Source organism: Pseudopodoces humilis, chromosome 6, assembly GCF_049639895.1.
Source record: "Pseudopodoces humilis isolate 2021_Gansu_Grassland_sample_001 chromosome 6, ASM4963989v1, whole genome shotgun sequence".
NCBI lineage: Eukaryota > Metazoa > Chordata > Aves > Passeriformes > Paridae > Pseudopodoces > Pseudopodoces humilis.
In genome coordinates, this window is record NC_142205.1 from 43,098,408 (window position 1) to 43,114,040 (window position 15,633).

Sequence of the window (15,633 nt, forward strand, 5' to 3'; positions counted from 1 at the left end):
TCTGTATTTATTTCCTCTCAATTTTAAAATAGTTTTAAGATACTTCCCTGTGCAGCCAACCACATTGGTGACATGGACGATTCCTTGGCATTTTACTTTGTAGCATTTAATTGGTAAATCAGTAACATTAGATGGACGGCATTTCCTTAAATAATTGGATTTTATATTTCCTTAAATAATTGAAATACTGAGTCTCCATAAACTTACGAACTTCAAAACCATGGTTGCCATCTAATTTGGTGGTTACAAGTGAATGGAACAGCAAACAAAAAAAATTTGAAATCTTTAATTTACTCCATCCTGTCTATAAATAAAAAAATTGTAAGCTTCAAAACCCAGGAGTTTAGTTAACTGTCTTGCTGTTTAACCCACAGTGAATGGATTGGTTTAGGGAGCACATCAGTTCCATTACACTGATCTGGCAAGTTTACAGAAGTTTTTAGAGAAATGGTTAAATATGTGAAGTCTGAAGTTATGAGAAGTTTGCAACATGCAGTTTTCCTTGAGGGTAGAAACAGGAGTTTTTGACTTGTAGTTTCTTTAATTCAAGTAGAAATGTTACAGCTTTATAAAGGAAGCATAAGCTTTTATTGAACAAAATGCTTTCCCAAAAGAAGCTTAGACATAACAGTGGACAGGTATGGTAATTTTCTTTCTTTATGCTGTAGTTCTTAGGTTTTGTATGGGTAGCACTCTTTGAAAATATCTCTGAAACACTGAAATGTGCCACCTATTTCGTACTTCTTGAATTCTATGAAACATCTGTTACAAAGAATTGTGTTGGCAAAGCTAAATCCAGTTTTAAAAAAAATTAATTAGCAATTGCCATCCCTCTCATCTGGATGAGGGATTAGTTACATGAAGTTGTGCAGTGCTGTGTCTCTTGTAGAGGCAGGCAAGCATAACTGTGTGGTTTCTAGACTGGAAGCACCTGTCTGGGGAGGAATGTTTTTAGATGGGGCAGGTTTGCAGGCCTGCTTGCTCTGCCTGTAGCCCATTTTGACATGCAATTGCACAGCATAAGGTTAATGACAGTGGGTTAGCAAGCCTTCAAAGCATCTGGTGTGACTCCGGGATGCCTGGCATTCCTTTCTGCTCTGCAAAGGTTTGGCAACCATCCTCCACTGCAGGAAGAATGCACTCAGGAGAAACCAGCTCACAGGGCTCCCCCAGGCCTCTGGAGAGGGGAGAGTTGTCATGGCAATAAATCATGAGGGTTCATGGCAAAAGAGTAAATCCCCTTCTCTGTGCTCTACCGTAGGCGTGGGTTGGGTGAGAAAAGGAAGCAGGTAGAATGTGCAATTTTCCCTTTTATAACCACCACTGCCACTTAATGCTAGGGCAGAGTGTCTGTCATGGGAAAGTGACCATTTCCCTGTACCAGAGACACTCTGGGCTGCAAGGAGTCTGTGTCCTACCAGGTGTTGGTGCTGATCAGACTGACCTGACTGACCCAGGACTCACCGAGCATTCTGTAGCAGTGTAGGCAGAACTGAATCTTCCCTGCAGCGGTGGCTTCCTGCTGCTCTGCAGATGTGGGCAAGAATGGCAAAGGAAACATCAAATATCCTCTAGATAACTTGCTGGTGCATGTATTAGACAAAGCAAAGAAGCATTACTGGACCTGGGGCTCACCACTGTGAAGGAGCTCATTAGACAGGTCAAGACTGGAGACAGCCTAGGCTGTAGCCACCATGCCCTGACTGAGTTTCTGATCTTGAGGAACATGGGCCTGACAAAGAGCAAAGTCAGGACTGTGAGCTCCAGAAAAGTGAACTTTAAGTCCTTTAAAGAATTAGTGGATGAGATCCCCAGGGAAACTGACATTAGGTACAGAGGAGCTGACCAGAGCTGGCAACTCAGTTGACATAACAGAAGGATGGGATCCTCCATCCAGAGGGACCTGGGCAAAGTTAGGAAGTGGACCGATTAGAACCTCTCAAGGCTGGGAGTCCAAGTGCAAGGTGCTGCATCTGAGTCAAGGCAATGCAGACATGAGTACAGACTGGGAGACCTCATTGAGAGCAGCCCTACAGAGGAGGACATGGTGGACAGAAAGCTGGATGTGAGCCAGCAACATGCTTGCATCCCAGAAGGCCAGCCGTGTCCTGGACTGCATCAAAAGCCCCGTGGGCAGCAGGGTGAGGAGGGGATTCTGCCTCTCTACTCCACTTGCAGTGCTGCGTTCAGCTCTGGAAAAGCACAAGAAAGACATGGACATGTTGGAGAAAGTCCAGAGGACACCATGAAGAAGATGATCAGGGGGCCGAAGCACTTCTGTGAAGACAGGCTGAGAGAGCTGGGGTTGTTCAGCCTGGAGATGAGAAGGCTCCAGGGAGACTTCACTGTAGCCTTTCAGTTCCTCAAGAAGGCATATAAAAATATGGGACTCACTTTTTATATGAGCAGGTAGTAACAGGACAAAGGGGAACAGTGTTAAACTGAAAGAGGAGAGATTTAGGTTAGATGTTTGGAAGAAATTCTTTACCCAGAGGCTAGGGAGTCACTTCCAGAGAAGTTATGGATGCCCCATCCCTGAAATTGTTCAAGGCCAAGTTGGATGAGGCCCTGAGCAACCTGATCGAATGGGTGGCATCCCTCCCCACGGTGGGAGATGTTGGAACTAAATGAACCTGAAGGTCCCTTCCAACCCTGGCCTTTATATGACTCTGTGACTCTGTGTCCTGCAGTCCAGATGTCCCCTGCCTTGTACATGCTTGAACATTGTATGGGAAAAATGCTTCCCCTGAATTCCAGGGAGGGACAAAACATGGTTGAGGATGGAAAAGGAAAGGATTTATAAGGTGGGACAATAAGTCTTGTTAGACTTTGGTGCTGTGGAGAGGGCAGGAGGGAGGAAACTACTGGGGAAATACTGGGCCAGAAGATTGATACAGGAAGCACAGGGCAAGAGAATGGAGGACAATGGGGATGGTGCTTACAGAGAAACAAGGAGGAGGAAAAGATGGAGAGAGCCCAGGAAATTCATACACATTCAACAGAACAATCGCCTCCAAAGCTGAGACTAAAGGACCCTACACTTCTGTTACCAGCAAACTGCCCTGGCACGTCATGTTTCACCTTCCTCTAGGGCTTTTGCACCAAAGGTGCATCCTGCTGTGTTCCTCACTGCTGGTTACCCACAGTGGTGGGGCATCGCGGGGGGCTCAGGCTGCGTTCCATGTCACTGGCACACTGGACAGGGAGTCAATGCGTTGCCACATGATGGGTGAATTCCCTTGCTGCTATAAAATGGATGCCGGGATGCCATGCCTAAAACATTGGAATGTTTGCCTTTGCAAACTTGATGCATGTGCACAGGTGGAGAACAATGTATAATAAATCACAACCTCAGACACTGTTTGTTTCCACAGAATCTCTCTTATTTAGTATGTACCATGCACAGGCTGTCTTGTTAAGCAGCTTTTTGGAGCAAAAGCATCTTATTCCTGTCATTTCAAATTCTTTTGAATGCTTGGTTTTGTAACCTTTATACCCCCTTTAGGTAAAACAGGTAGGAAAAGAGATTTGATGTTTTTAATAGTTTTTTCTTTACATTCCTCCTAAATCCTTCTGGTTTAATCTGTAATTCCAGGAATTCTTCTGCTGTCTGTAGCCTAAAGACTCACAACTAACCCCTTCTCATTCTCATGTACCACAAATGACAACAGAAACTATTTTGTAAATAAATTTGTATAGATTATGCCAGATAAACAAGCACTTCTCTTGGCAATTAAAATTAAGCTATTTCTAAAAAAAAAAAAAAAAAAAAGAAAAAAAAAAAAAGAAACAGAAAACAGCAGTAGATACCAGTCCTCCATTTGTATTCAGTGTAAAGGACAGACATTTTTGGAAAGCCTTCCAAGTCCAAACATACATTTCTTTTTCTGTACAAAGGTGATTTGCTAACCTACTTATATTTGAGTGAAAACAGTTTGAACATTGGTGTTCAAAAGCAGAAATGCACACTTCTCCAATTTGGAAACATTCTTGTCAATATAAACAAAACAACTCAGCTCTCTGGTTGAAATCTTGAAAAAAGGGAACTGATCCCCTGATCCCTATTAATTTTTTGGGTATTGTGTCTGTCATGCTTTGATCAGCAAGAAGGGCTTGTGCTTTGTGTGCCTAAGAACAGTCTGTAGTGCATGGTTTTCTAACTTTATGGACTATTGTCACATGCAGAATCTGTGAAACGACTGTAGTAGGAATATAAGGTAAAATTAATTTAAAATGACCCCAGGCAGTGACTGCTATCTTCATATTGTGCCAGCAGAACACCCTGTGCCCAGGTGGTACTGGTTGCTGCTGTGGTGTGGCAGCTGCTGCCCTTGACTTCAGCGGTATGTACAGATATCTGGGAGAAGAGTGGGCCAAGGGAGGAAAGCAGATGGGATGTGTGGTGCCAGTTTCCTCCACGGTGCAGGTGTGGGAGCCACGGCTTGCAGGGACTGCTCTGCGGGGCCACTCAGGCTTGTACTGTGTGTAACAGGCAAGGTCATCGCTCCAGGAAATTTAGGAATGTCCTTTGGTCTCTGAAGCAACTGCTGCTGTGACTCAGAAGCACAGACTGGTTCAATGTGAACTTGAGTGATTAGCACAGCTATTACTGCATCTATAAATAGTATTCATCTTACAATATATTAAGTTTAATGATATAATAAATAGATTACAGTTAACTTTAATAGGAGCACAATGAATGGAGATGCAGTTCTTATGAAGAGCTGCTGCCCTTAGAGAATGTTTTGCAAGATGTATTATATGTAATACCTTTTCCTTTGAAAAATGAATAATCTTACAATACTGTGTAAAAACAAAACTCAAAAAAGCAACTAATAATGTTCTTGTTGCACAGAAAGCAGTGAAGGATGTGAAAGTGCAGGTTGCATTATTAACCTTAACTCTGCTCCTTATGAATATGCACTATGAAAAAAATGTTTATTATATGCTAATACTGCTAGTTTTAAAACAAACCATATATTTCTGTGTAGGAAACTTGCATGTGGTTACTGTCACAGGGAATTAAAAGCAACAGGAAGCTTAGCTGCACTGATATTTTATTTTAATTTATCTTTTTCTTTAACAAGAAGAAAAATGCTTTGGGAAGAAAAATGTTCTGGTTTTGTTATTTTTATTCAGTGAAATAATATAGAGTTCTAATGAGACAAGCTTCCTGGTGTTGCAACATGACATGTTTTAAAGAAGGTTGGCATTACACCCCCTGCCTGTAGTTCACCTTGTTGTGCTTGTTTTGTGGTAAATATTTGAGTGTCCATTTCCATTTATCACAGACTGAAGTATATTTTTCAATGCAAATAAGTTGTTCTGGTGATAATACAGTCCTCTGGGTTGAGAGGACAAAGCCCAAACCCTGCAGTTCTTTGCCTTTTTCACCTAGGGCTGTAGTTTTGTAAGGATTCAAGGTAAGGTAGCTTTTCTTGGGGCCTGGGGAGGTTAAAAAGGAGAGAGTGGGCTGTACCTCTTGCCATGCAGGCACGGATTTGTGTGTGTGGCTGTGCAGTGAGGGAGATGAGGAATCTGACCTGGCTGGAAAATAGCCTAGCAAAAAGGTGACCTGAGGTCAGTTGCCACTATAGTTGACCACAGAGCCATACAACGAAGGCTGTGGTGGCACCTGAGAAGGTGATGCAAGCATAGAAATGAATAGCCAAGGGCAGCACAAATGCAGGAACTGTTTGGTTTTTTCTTCTTCCCAGTGGCTGTGCTGGCTTAAATGCACATGAAGCTATAGCTGAGAAAGTGATGCCTCTAGGTGTAAATAATAGGCTTATCCTCTCTGCATGGGACACTCGGGTCATAGTTCCTCATACCTTTTTCTCAGTGGTGTAGCTGGCTCAAGGAGTTTGTGCCCTGCCTGTGAATTGCTCATTTGCTTCTGCTGGCTCAGTTGTTTGTGAAAGTATGGTGGAAATTTAAACTAGCAACTAGTTCAAAAAGAAAGAAGAAAGAAGAAAGAAAACCTCAAGGGTAAAAACTTAAACCCATCTCTCTTCACCACGCATCAGTTAATGAATCTGGTTTACAGGGTGTTTCTACAGATGTTTGTTCCTGCAGAAATAAGGGCAAGAGCCATTTGGGGACGGAAATGAGCAGGTGAGACCGGGACATCTTTAAGCTGGTGTTATCACCATGCATGGATCTGTTCCTTCCATTAATGGGTGTATGACAGCTTTGGCTGTACTCCTTTAAAATAACCTAAGCATCGAAGCATATGCTGCAAGTTCTGTGCCCAGCTACAGGGAACCAGCAAAGAGGACAGGATGTATGACCTTCAGAGGGGAGATCTGCTCTGCTGGAGACACAGTGATGCTGTATTACATTAAGCCTGTCTGTGAAATCTCCCTGCTCTTAAAACATAATTTGAAGTTTATTATAAGCATCCAGTGCTGAAATCTGTTATATACACTTCATGTTTAAATCCTTTTCAAAGCTATTTTTTATAGCCATTAACTAGCACACCTTTTGAATTCTATCACAATCTATTTAGAATTCTATTTTTTTAAAGGCAAGTATTTTAAGGAAGTGGTTTATGGGAAATCTCTGCTATAGATATATACCTTTAAAATGTTATTTGTAATCAAAGTTCACACTATTCTAATAGGATCAGGATTTATAAAGAAATATTAATTGATTTTTTTCAGTTGCTACCGATGACATTTCCTTCCCTGCAGAAACAAAGCTTAAAGTCTTTTTACAATATTGTTTGACTACAGTACCTTACTTTGCATGGAAATCATGGATAATCATGTGTGGGGAATTTCATTTTGAAAGCAGTCTTCAAAATGCTTTGCCAAGAAGCATTATGCAGTTAGTGAAACAGTTCTGTATTACCTATCATACTTCATAATACGTATTCTCCACTCCACTTAAGTGAGCTTTGGAAGGCTTCATGCAACTTAATGTAATGCCTCTCTGTGTCCTTCCTCCCATAATAGAGTTACTGTTGCTTTCACTACTTCCTCCCAAACCTTAAGTTCATCAGTCTTCTAAAAATACATCATTTATCATTAAGCTGCTGATCAGTGCACATTGCAGTGTCCAGAATTGCTTGTGCTACACTTGAACTACACACGATCATAAGTGTAAATTTCTTCCTCTGTGTTGAGGCAAACATGCAGGAGTGAACCTTTCTAAGCTTGCTGCACACATTATAAATAAATTGAGCAGAAATTCTTCTATCTGAACTGTTTCCAGGGAGCCAAGTTGCTTTTGTTCTTCTCTCATAGCTGTAATGTAGCAGCTGTTGGTCACAAACTGGTGCACCTAAATTCATTTCAGCATCAGTACTAATGGTATCTTCTACACAGTTACACCTGTGTGATAGGTGTATCCTACACTGTACCCTTGAGCTTCCTCAGTCAAATACCCATTTTCTTTAACTGGTGAGTGTGCTAAACCTTTGTCTCACCCTGCCCACAGATCTGGAATTTACCCATAAAATACTTCCAGCTCAGCAACTGGGATGCACACTAATAAATCTCAGATCTGTAGCCTGTAATGCTGATGCCTAGCCCAAACTGAACTGGGAGAAACTGTGAGAACACAGGATTTCTATGATCCTAGTGGCTCACTTGTTTAATTTCATAAGAGTTCAAAAAGAAAAATATCTGACAACAATAGCAGTGCCTTTTTGTAGTGGAAAGGCCCACCCTGAATTACTTTGAAACATGTTAAACACTTGCTATCCTGTGGAATATTTTTCTCCTTTTCTGAGACCTTACACATGTTGGCCTCTAGCATGTGCCTTTCTCATTGAGTGAATGGGAACTTAGGCTTTTAAATGTAGGTGTCCTAAGCTAAGCTGTAGTTAAGTGTCTAAAGCAGATGGCAGAAGTATCTCTCTGTGGGGCCAGATTCTTGCCTGAATGGGAGCATTTGGCAAATTAAATGAAGTATGTAGTTGGATGAATAGGTCGAATATAGAAGACAAAGTGCTGGCTGCTGCAGCTGCCCAAACTATATTACCAAGCAGAAGGGGAGTGTTTAAAGCCTAAGTGGGTCCAAATTTGAGAAAAGGGAAAACAACTAAGCATGACCGCTCTTCTCAGGTCATCTTCACTGTGTCCAGGGTAAATCTTGCACAGCTAAGGATTTGGCCCCTCCCGATTAGGATGTTTGATTTCCTGGATAGAAAAAAACCCCGCAATCCTATTAGACAACACACAAAAATCCCTCTGAAATGTTTCTAAAGGAGTCAGTCTGCTAAGCGTCTGCTAAATGTGCAGAGTACACAGAATCCCTTCTGGCACTGTCTTGAATGATGCATTTACCAATATTAATGGAGATACCAAACCATATTGCTCCGCAGTTCCTCCTGCACACATTATGCTCCCGACACACATATGTGTGTATGTGAAATGCCAATTATGGTTTTTGCATTCCCTGGTTTAAGTGCCAGTGTTTTTTTTCAAAATGCTGACTGGCCATTACCACAGCCAGACTGTCCTGTGGTCTCTCCACTCAAAAATGTTTCTCCAACTAAAAAAAAACAACAAAAACACCCAACAAAAAATGTTGTTTCTTTGGTCTGTTGCACTGTAATCTCCGTTCTTCTGGGGATTATATAGCTCTGCGGGTGATTTCTGTAATTCATTCTAGTCTTTCATTAGAAGTAATAGACGGTCTTAATTACAGCATGCCACATGACAAACTGGTAAAGGTGCTAGAAATGTTGCCAACAGGAAAAGAATTGGATGCTGTGAATTTTTTTTAATTAAGAGCTGGCAGTACTGACGGGAAATAAGATTGGACTTGTGTCCACTGAAAACTATGTAATTTTGGTGTAGACATTTTTCTAAATGTCAGGAATTGTATGTTATTTGTGGTTTTAAGAACTTGAAAATTTATTGTCAGCTTAAACAAAGTAAGACCAACCTTTGAAATGAAATATATACCAGACAGGGAAAGAAACATGGTAACTTGATTTTTCTCTTTGCATTGCTTTAAACTGTAGTCTTCCTCAGTGTACCTTAATTTGTGATGAATGTTTGCTTTATACCATTAAGTATTCTTGGTGTGTAAAGTTACTGTAGTAAATATTATTTCAAATGTTGGTAGAGATGTAAGTGAATGCATCTTCTTTGCTACTTGCTGTCAGGGTTTCAAAAGCACCTGCAGGGTTGGGGTCCTATTCCTCCACCTTGGTATTTTCCCAGAAGGCACAGAGTGAAGCTGTGTGACTGCAATCTTCTCAGGTTAGGCAGTTCCACATTACATTTGCAAAACATTAATTAATTAATTTCCTACTAGGGAGAGTGTGGTGCATTCATTACACAATTTTTTTCTGAGAACAGGGTGATTCTCAAAGTCAAGGGAGACTGAGAAAATGCGTTCTAGACAGGAATTTAGAAGTGGGAGTCTAACAGTAGGTGCCCTCAGCCTTTGGTGGAGCACATTCTTCTCCAATAACTAGGGAAAGCCTTAAGCTATGGTTAGGCATTTTGGGGAAGAGCAGACGTCCAACCAGAGTAATTTTGCAATTACCCAGAGCCAATCAAACTTAGTTTGAGAAATGGGAATGTTTCTTTATTTGTAGAGAATCAAAATTGGGACTACTACAGAGAAAAATATAAAAAGGTGAGAGGCAGAGCCATAACCATGTGCAATTTTTGGGTTTTGCTCTGAGAAAGGCAGATTGCTAGATGAGAGATGGTCATTGTTCAAATGACATGACTGTCTGTGGTATCTGTATCTAAAATTAGGAAAAAACCCAAACCTTTTGTGCAGAATAAGTACCTGACATACCAAGTTTTCTACCATTAGCAAATGATTGTTGGGGTTATTACATGGGTCCTGACTGTGGCAAAGTGATTAGTAGTTAAGTCAGTGGGGTTTTTTACCATGAGAGAATATCTGCCAATCATGATCAAAAGAGAAGTAATCTGCAATAGTAGTACTCCAGAAGAGAGGAAAATAGTAATTTCTAATTATTATTCAACTCATTGACTGCTTAATTCCGAAGCAAATTTTGTTCAAAAGATAAATCTAGCCATGCTGTCAGATTACACTTGCCTTTGGGCTGGTGGAGAGGCTAATCCCTGGGGATTTCCTGCCTGTTCCTGCTTCTGCGCTGGAGCAAGAGTAGCCATCATCCCCTCTCTGCATCGAGTGCATTCACTGGTGGGAGAAGGGGCAGAGACAGCTGCAAGCATCACAGGGCATTAGGCAAGTGCATATATAAAGTACTTCCAAGTCCTCACAGTGATAATGTTCAAATTCTTTCTTACTCTGATGATTTGAGTATTAATTTGCTTCCTGTGATCATTTAATGTGTATATGCAGCCTGTGGGTTTTTTTTCCCTTCCCCTTTGCATGTGATGTGCTAGCAAAGGGAAGAAGTGATAGTCTCCCGGGATATGTACAGCTCTGTTCATATCTGAGGTATGAAGTCAACTCAAGACCATTTTGTTCTCATAAAATATACAGCACTGCAGTTTAATGGATAATGGCATAAATGCCAAGATTTGACGGGCAGAACCATTTTCACTGGGAGATGAAAAACACTGTGAGGACTCAGTGCTGGATGGGAGACACATCAGACAGAGGCAGAATCTCTGTGCTGTGGGGGTAGTGATTTCACCTTAGCTGGGTGTGCTAGCACCTGCCACACTTAGCTATTGCTAAGTAATAATACATATGAGATTTTTTAAAGTACTAATGAGGAAGCTAATGTTTTTTTACAGAAAGTGCTTCCACTCCTTTAGATGCGTGTTCTATAAAGGTAGAACCTTTTTTGCACTGCTTTGGGTGATAAAGAAGATGGTTTCCCCTCAGGTAAGTAGGAAGGCGCTGGCTCAGGTCAGTAGGAAGCTACATGCTTCCTTCTGTTTGAGTGTATCTGTCCAGAGGGCTGCTGAGCATCTTCAGTTTCCACTGCACCTGGGGAAAATTATAGGGGAATGCTGCAGCTTCAGATCATGTTCAGGGTACACTCTTTCTGAACTTGGGCAGAAAACTTTGCAGGAGGGAGAAAAAAAAGAAAAATTTCTGAAGCTGAAGTCTCTTGAGTTCTCCGTATAGAAACTAAAGAAAAATCAAGCTGCCCAGCTGCTGTGCCGGTTCCAGGTATCTGTCGGAGAGCCCAGCCATATGTCAGGAACTTCAATGCCCTTGAATCGAGCCGTAAGGGTGAACTGGACAGATTTGTTGATGTGAACAATGACCAAAAAAGGAGCGTTCTTTAGCAAGTAATTACCAAGGGTTTCCCTTATGCTTTCGCTGAAATTCAGGTGAGAATCCTGCGTAGGATTTGAAGCCCGAGCTAAGATGGCTTGTTGCCGCCCAAGAGCTACCTTGTGCGGGAGAGGGGAGCGTGTGTGCGCGCAGGCTGCTCCAGGTGCGCGGGGAAAGCTGCCTGCCTCCCTGCTGGGGAAACCCCGCTCCTGCCTCTGACAGCTCCGCCGCGGCTCTGCTCTGGATTAGGATTTTAATGTATATTACATAATTGCTAGGTTCGGCTCTTTCAACTCCTAAACCTTCAAAAGCCGTTTATTCTATTGTTTAGCCAATAGAGGGTATTTCAGCATCTTTTTCCCTGGCAAAACTGTAGTGCATTTCAAATTATTCTAAAATTACCCGCACTTTTGAAGGACTAATTTGCGTCTGTCCACGGAATGCAGTCATGGACGAGTCCAGCCAGGCCCGCCGAGGGCGGTGGTATAATTATAATTAGTGGAAATGAGCTTGTTTTGCACCCGCTTGGAAAACCGCGGAGTGAGTGGCACTGAGGGAACAGAGCGAGGGCTGGGGGCAGCCCCTGCCTCGGAGGCGGTGCGGGAGAAGGGGGCGGGAGGGGGGAGGCAGGGAAGGTGAAAGGGGAAATAGCCCCAAACCCACTCAGCGCTGGGGCTGGTTTTTTTTTTTTTTAATTTCCCCTCCCCCCCACCTCGTTCTCTGCGCGGGGTGGGGGCGGGTTCCCGGCGGCGGGGCCCGCGGGTCCCTCCCGGCCGCGCATCCCGCAGTGCCGCGCCGCCGCTGCGGAGGCGGGCGGGGAGGGAGGGACGGGGCGGGCGCGGGGGGCGGGCGGAGGCGGGCGGCGGGCAGGGGGAGCCGCGCTCCGCGCAGGCAGGGCAGGGCAGGGCCGGGCCAGCCGGGCCGAGCAGCGCCGCCGCCGCCGCCGCCCGCCGTGCCCGAGCATGTCGGCGCGGGAGGCGGTGACCTACCTGCCGGAGAAGGGGCTGTACTGCCAGCGCCTGCCCGGCCGCCGGGCCCGCGGGGCGCCGCCGCCGCCGCCGCGCAAGGGGAAGCGCGCCGACACCATGGGCTTCTACGGCACCCTCAAGATGATCTTCTACAAAGTGAGTGGCCGCCCCGTCCCCTCCCCGTGGGTGCGCGGCCGCGGAGGGCGGGGGCGCGGGGAGGGGCGGGCGGGGGCCGCGCGTTCTCCGCGGCGGCGGCGGTCCGCGGGCGCAGACGTGCCGGCGGCGGGGGCTGCCGCCCGGCCGTAGCTGCAGTCAGTGCGCTGCCGGGGAGCGCTGCCAGCGCTTGGTGGCGGGCGGCGATGCGGAATGCAGTTTGCTGCCCCTTCTTTTCATTTTTTTTTTTTTTTAAATATATATATATATATATATATATCTCTTTTAAATTTTTTTGGTATACTGCAGTCTCGGTTAGTTTGATGAATAAACGTTGTCTGAAGGAGTTGTGTTTTCCTAGCGACAGATTAAATGTTGAGAGGGATGTTTGCTCGACGGTTTCTGTGTTTTGGTTACACGGAGACCTTACCGATGTGTGAATCTTGTCACTAGACCTCTGTGCTGTAGAGAAAGTTTTATCTTCTTCATATGGTAAACGGTATTTTTGACCGTCTATTTACTTAGCACCTTCTGAGATACTGAAAGTCAGTCTGCGTGGTGGACCTCATGTGAAAGTTGCCTAAAATGTCTGAAAAAAACTCAGCCAAAAGAAACAGGTGAAATCACGATAAGGCAACATAATGCATGTTGTTTTCTTCGCTAACGCAAAAGAATAAGTCACCAGAGCCGATTATTTGGCTGTAGGCTTTCTACTTTTCATTTTTAAGATGTGCTTTTGCAAAACTGCATCTCCCTCTTATGAGAAGCAGAAGAGGAATACGATGATAATAACCTCTCAGAAAGGCAAGCTGGAAATAAAAATGTTCCTTGAACAGGAAAAATCCTTTCTGAAAAGTCTATCATCAAATACTGAAATTCGTTCTCAAACATCTGACTTACGCTTCCGATAATTTTGATGGCTCACCCACCTAGCCCAGCAATAAAAGATGGTATCCATTATTTTTCAGTGATCCTTGCAACTGGTTTTTTGGGGGGGAGCAGGGGGGGGCTGGTCTTCCTGGGGCGTGGGGAAGCAGCGAGGGTGAGGCTGGTGATTCGGCAGCATGCAGGGCTGTTCTGGCTCAGTGCTTGTCTGGTGAAATGCTGTGGAGTGTCCCATGTGAGGCATGGGCAAGAAAACACAGCTACAAGGCAAGCTCTTCTGGTTGTGTTGTAGCTGTTCCTGTAAAAACAAGCCTTAGCTTTCCTGTGTGAGCACTAATAAAGCAGAACACGAGATCTTCATTGGCTGTTCTTAGCTAAAGCCATAAGGGTATTTTAAAAGTATAAATAACCAAAATCACAACAGAAGTCGGTGGACCCTAAGCTTTAGAGAATCCTGCTTGGTTTGGGGTGTTTTGTTTTAGGTAGGTAGACTGATTCAATAAATGGTTAAATAACTATGTTATAATACAACATTTAAAAAGATCAAATCAAAGTTGTGTAAGAAAGATGCCAACTTTTAAACTGCATCTTAAACACAAAATTTTTTAGAAAAAGGAAGCAAATGGTTGTACTAGAGTCTGAAACATAATACAAGTAGTTTATGTATTTTGCAGCTCACACTTGTAAACAGCAGTAAACATTCTTCAGCTGGCTAAACTGCTGTGGTGTATCACATCTCAAAATAAAAAAAGAATACCAACAAAAACTCAGAAGTTGCGTTTGGCACATGTATGTCTCATTTAGTCCAAAAGTCTGTGGTTAAAGATTACCCAAATATGTAGAAAGTAATCTCTATTTGTCTGCCTGGATAAATATGGCTTTCATTGGTTTCCATCTCTTTGGTAATTTTTGCAGTCTGGCTTCCCCTTTTAGCAGCTGCCCTGCTCATTATTTGGTTTTGATCATATCTAATTGCGGGTGACATTTGAGACTGGGGTGTAGCGTTTTTCATCCTTACCCCTCTTGAAAAAAAATACTGGTTAATCTGTCAGTTTTACTGCAGTTTTATAAATATTTTCAATGTACAGCTTTAAAATAAAAGTAAAAGAAGAAAAGATACAGTAATTTAAAATTTTTTTTTAAATTTTTTTTAAGGCATGAAATAAATATGGTTTATAATGCAGACAGGCTACTTAAATTTAACCATTTCAATGAGAGACTAAGCAATGAACCTGAACACAAAGAATCCAGGGCTTTGGTTTAGTTTCTTCCCTCCTCTTCTGGGAGGACAGCGAAAGAACAGTTTAGCGAATAAACCAACACAAAATAAACTAACACAGTTCTGCACACTTTTTCACAATTTGGGAATTAAAATAATGTAATTCTAATAGATTTTGGACCCTAAAAGAGCAATAATATATACATGCACCCTATAAAACATGTATGAAATATTGTTGAATTTAGAAAATAAAACATTGCATTAAGTAATTTTATGCGTGTCAACTTTTTGAAATTTGGTATAAAAGTAGAAGGTAAAAATGTGTTAATTTTACAGAAGTACACATAAGTAAGGTTGGTTGTGTAACTAAATCCGTGTTGTTACTCTTTTTCCCTCACCTTGCAGATGAAGAGAAAGTTGGACCATGGCTCCGAGGTCCGTTCTTTCTCTCTGGGAAAGAAACCCTGCAAAGTCTCAGAATACACAAGGTAATTAAATGCAATGACAGATCACTGGATCCTGATTCCTGCGTATATCCTGTCTTTCCAATTGCTGAGCCTGATTAATTAAGCTCCTCTTAATGTTAAAACACTGTAAAGCAAAGGAGAGGTGGTATCAGCATTTGTATATTGCTTTGCTGATTTAAATTATGTGAACTGAAGATGAGCTTTAATGAAATAGCCAGACTTGCATTTCTTCAGATGAGGTTTGTGTTTCATTCTAAATATAGCATGCCCATTTACTTAAGAGACTTTTTGAGGGCTGGAGCTTTCTTGGAAATAAAGTCAATCAGATTTTAAAAAGGGACATAACGATAAACCCTAAGACTATTAAAACTGTGATCAAATGTATCACTTTGCTATGGTAACAGGAATGAGAGAATGGAAATTCATGTAGGCAGAGCAGACCATCTGATCTTGACAGGAACACACACATACTTGCTGTCCACAACGTGAAAGTATTGTGGGTTCTGGTCCACTTCCTTGCTACTCCTGTGTGGTACCGGGAAGCACAAATACCTGCTGCTGTTCCTGTCAGGTGCTTCGTGGGGTAAAGCACTCCTAACCATCAGCAGCAGTAGCAGGGCAGGGCTGTTGGTGCACGCCTTACAAGTGTATTCTTACTATGTAGTTGCCATAACAATTGTGCTTGGATGTCACACTGCTTCCAATCCTGTTTGAATTTACACTGTTTTACGTTTTTCCCCCACTATAA

The 15,633-nt window shown here is 42.8% G+C and overlaps 1 protein-coding gene across 3 annotated transcripts in view; it reads left to right on the forward strand.

Moving 5' to 3' along the window:
* Positions 1–15,633, forward strand: part of FBXW7 (F-box and WD repeat domain containing 7) — a 191,204-nt gene that overhangs the window by 145,670 nt on the left and 29,901 nt on the right. For all 3 annotated transcript variants that reach the window (XM_088056922.1, XM_005517555.3, XM_005517556.3), the window contains one exon: positions 14,824–14,906. In XM_088056922.1, coding sequence (XP_087913048.1) covers positions 14,824–14,906 — 83 coding nt within the window. The remainder of the gene's footprint in view (positions 1–14,823; positions 14,907–15,633) is intronic.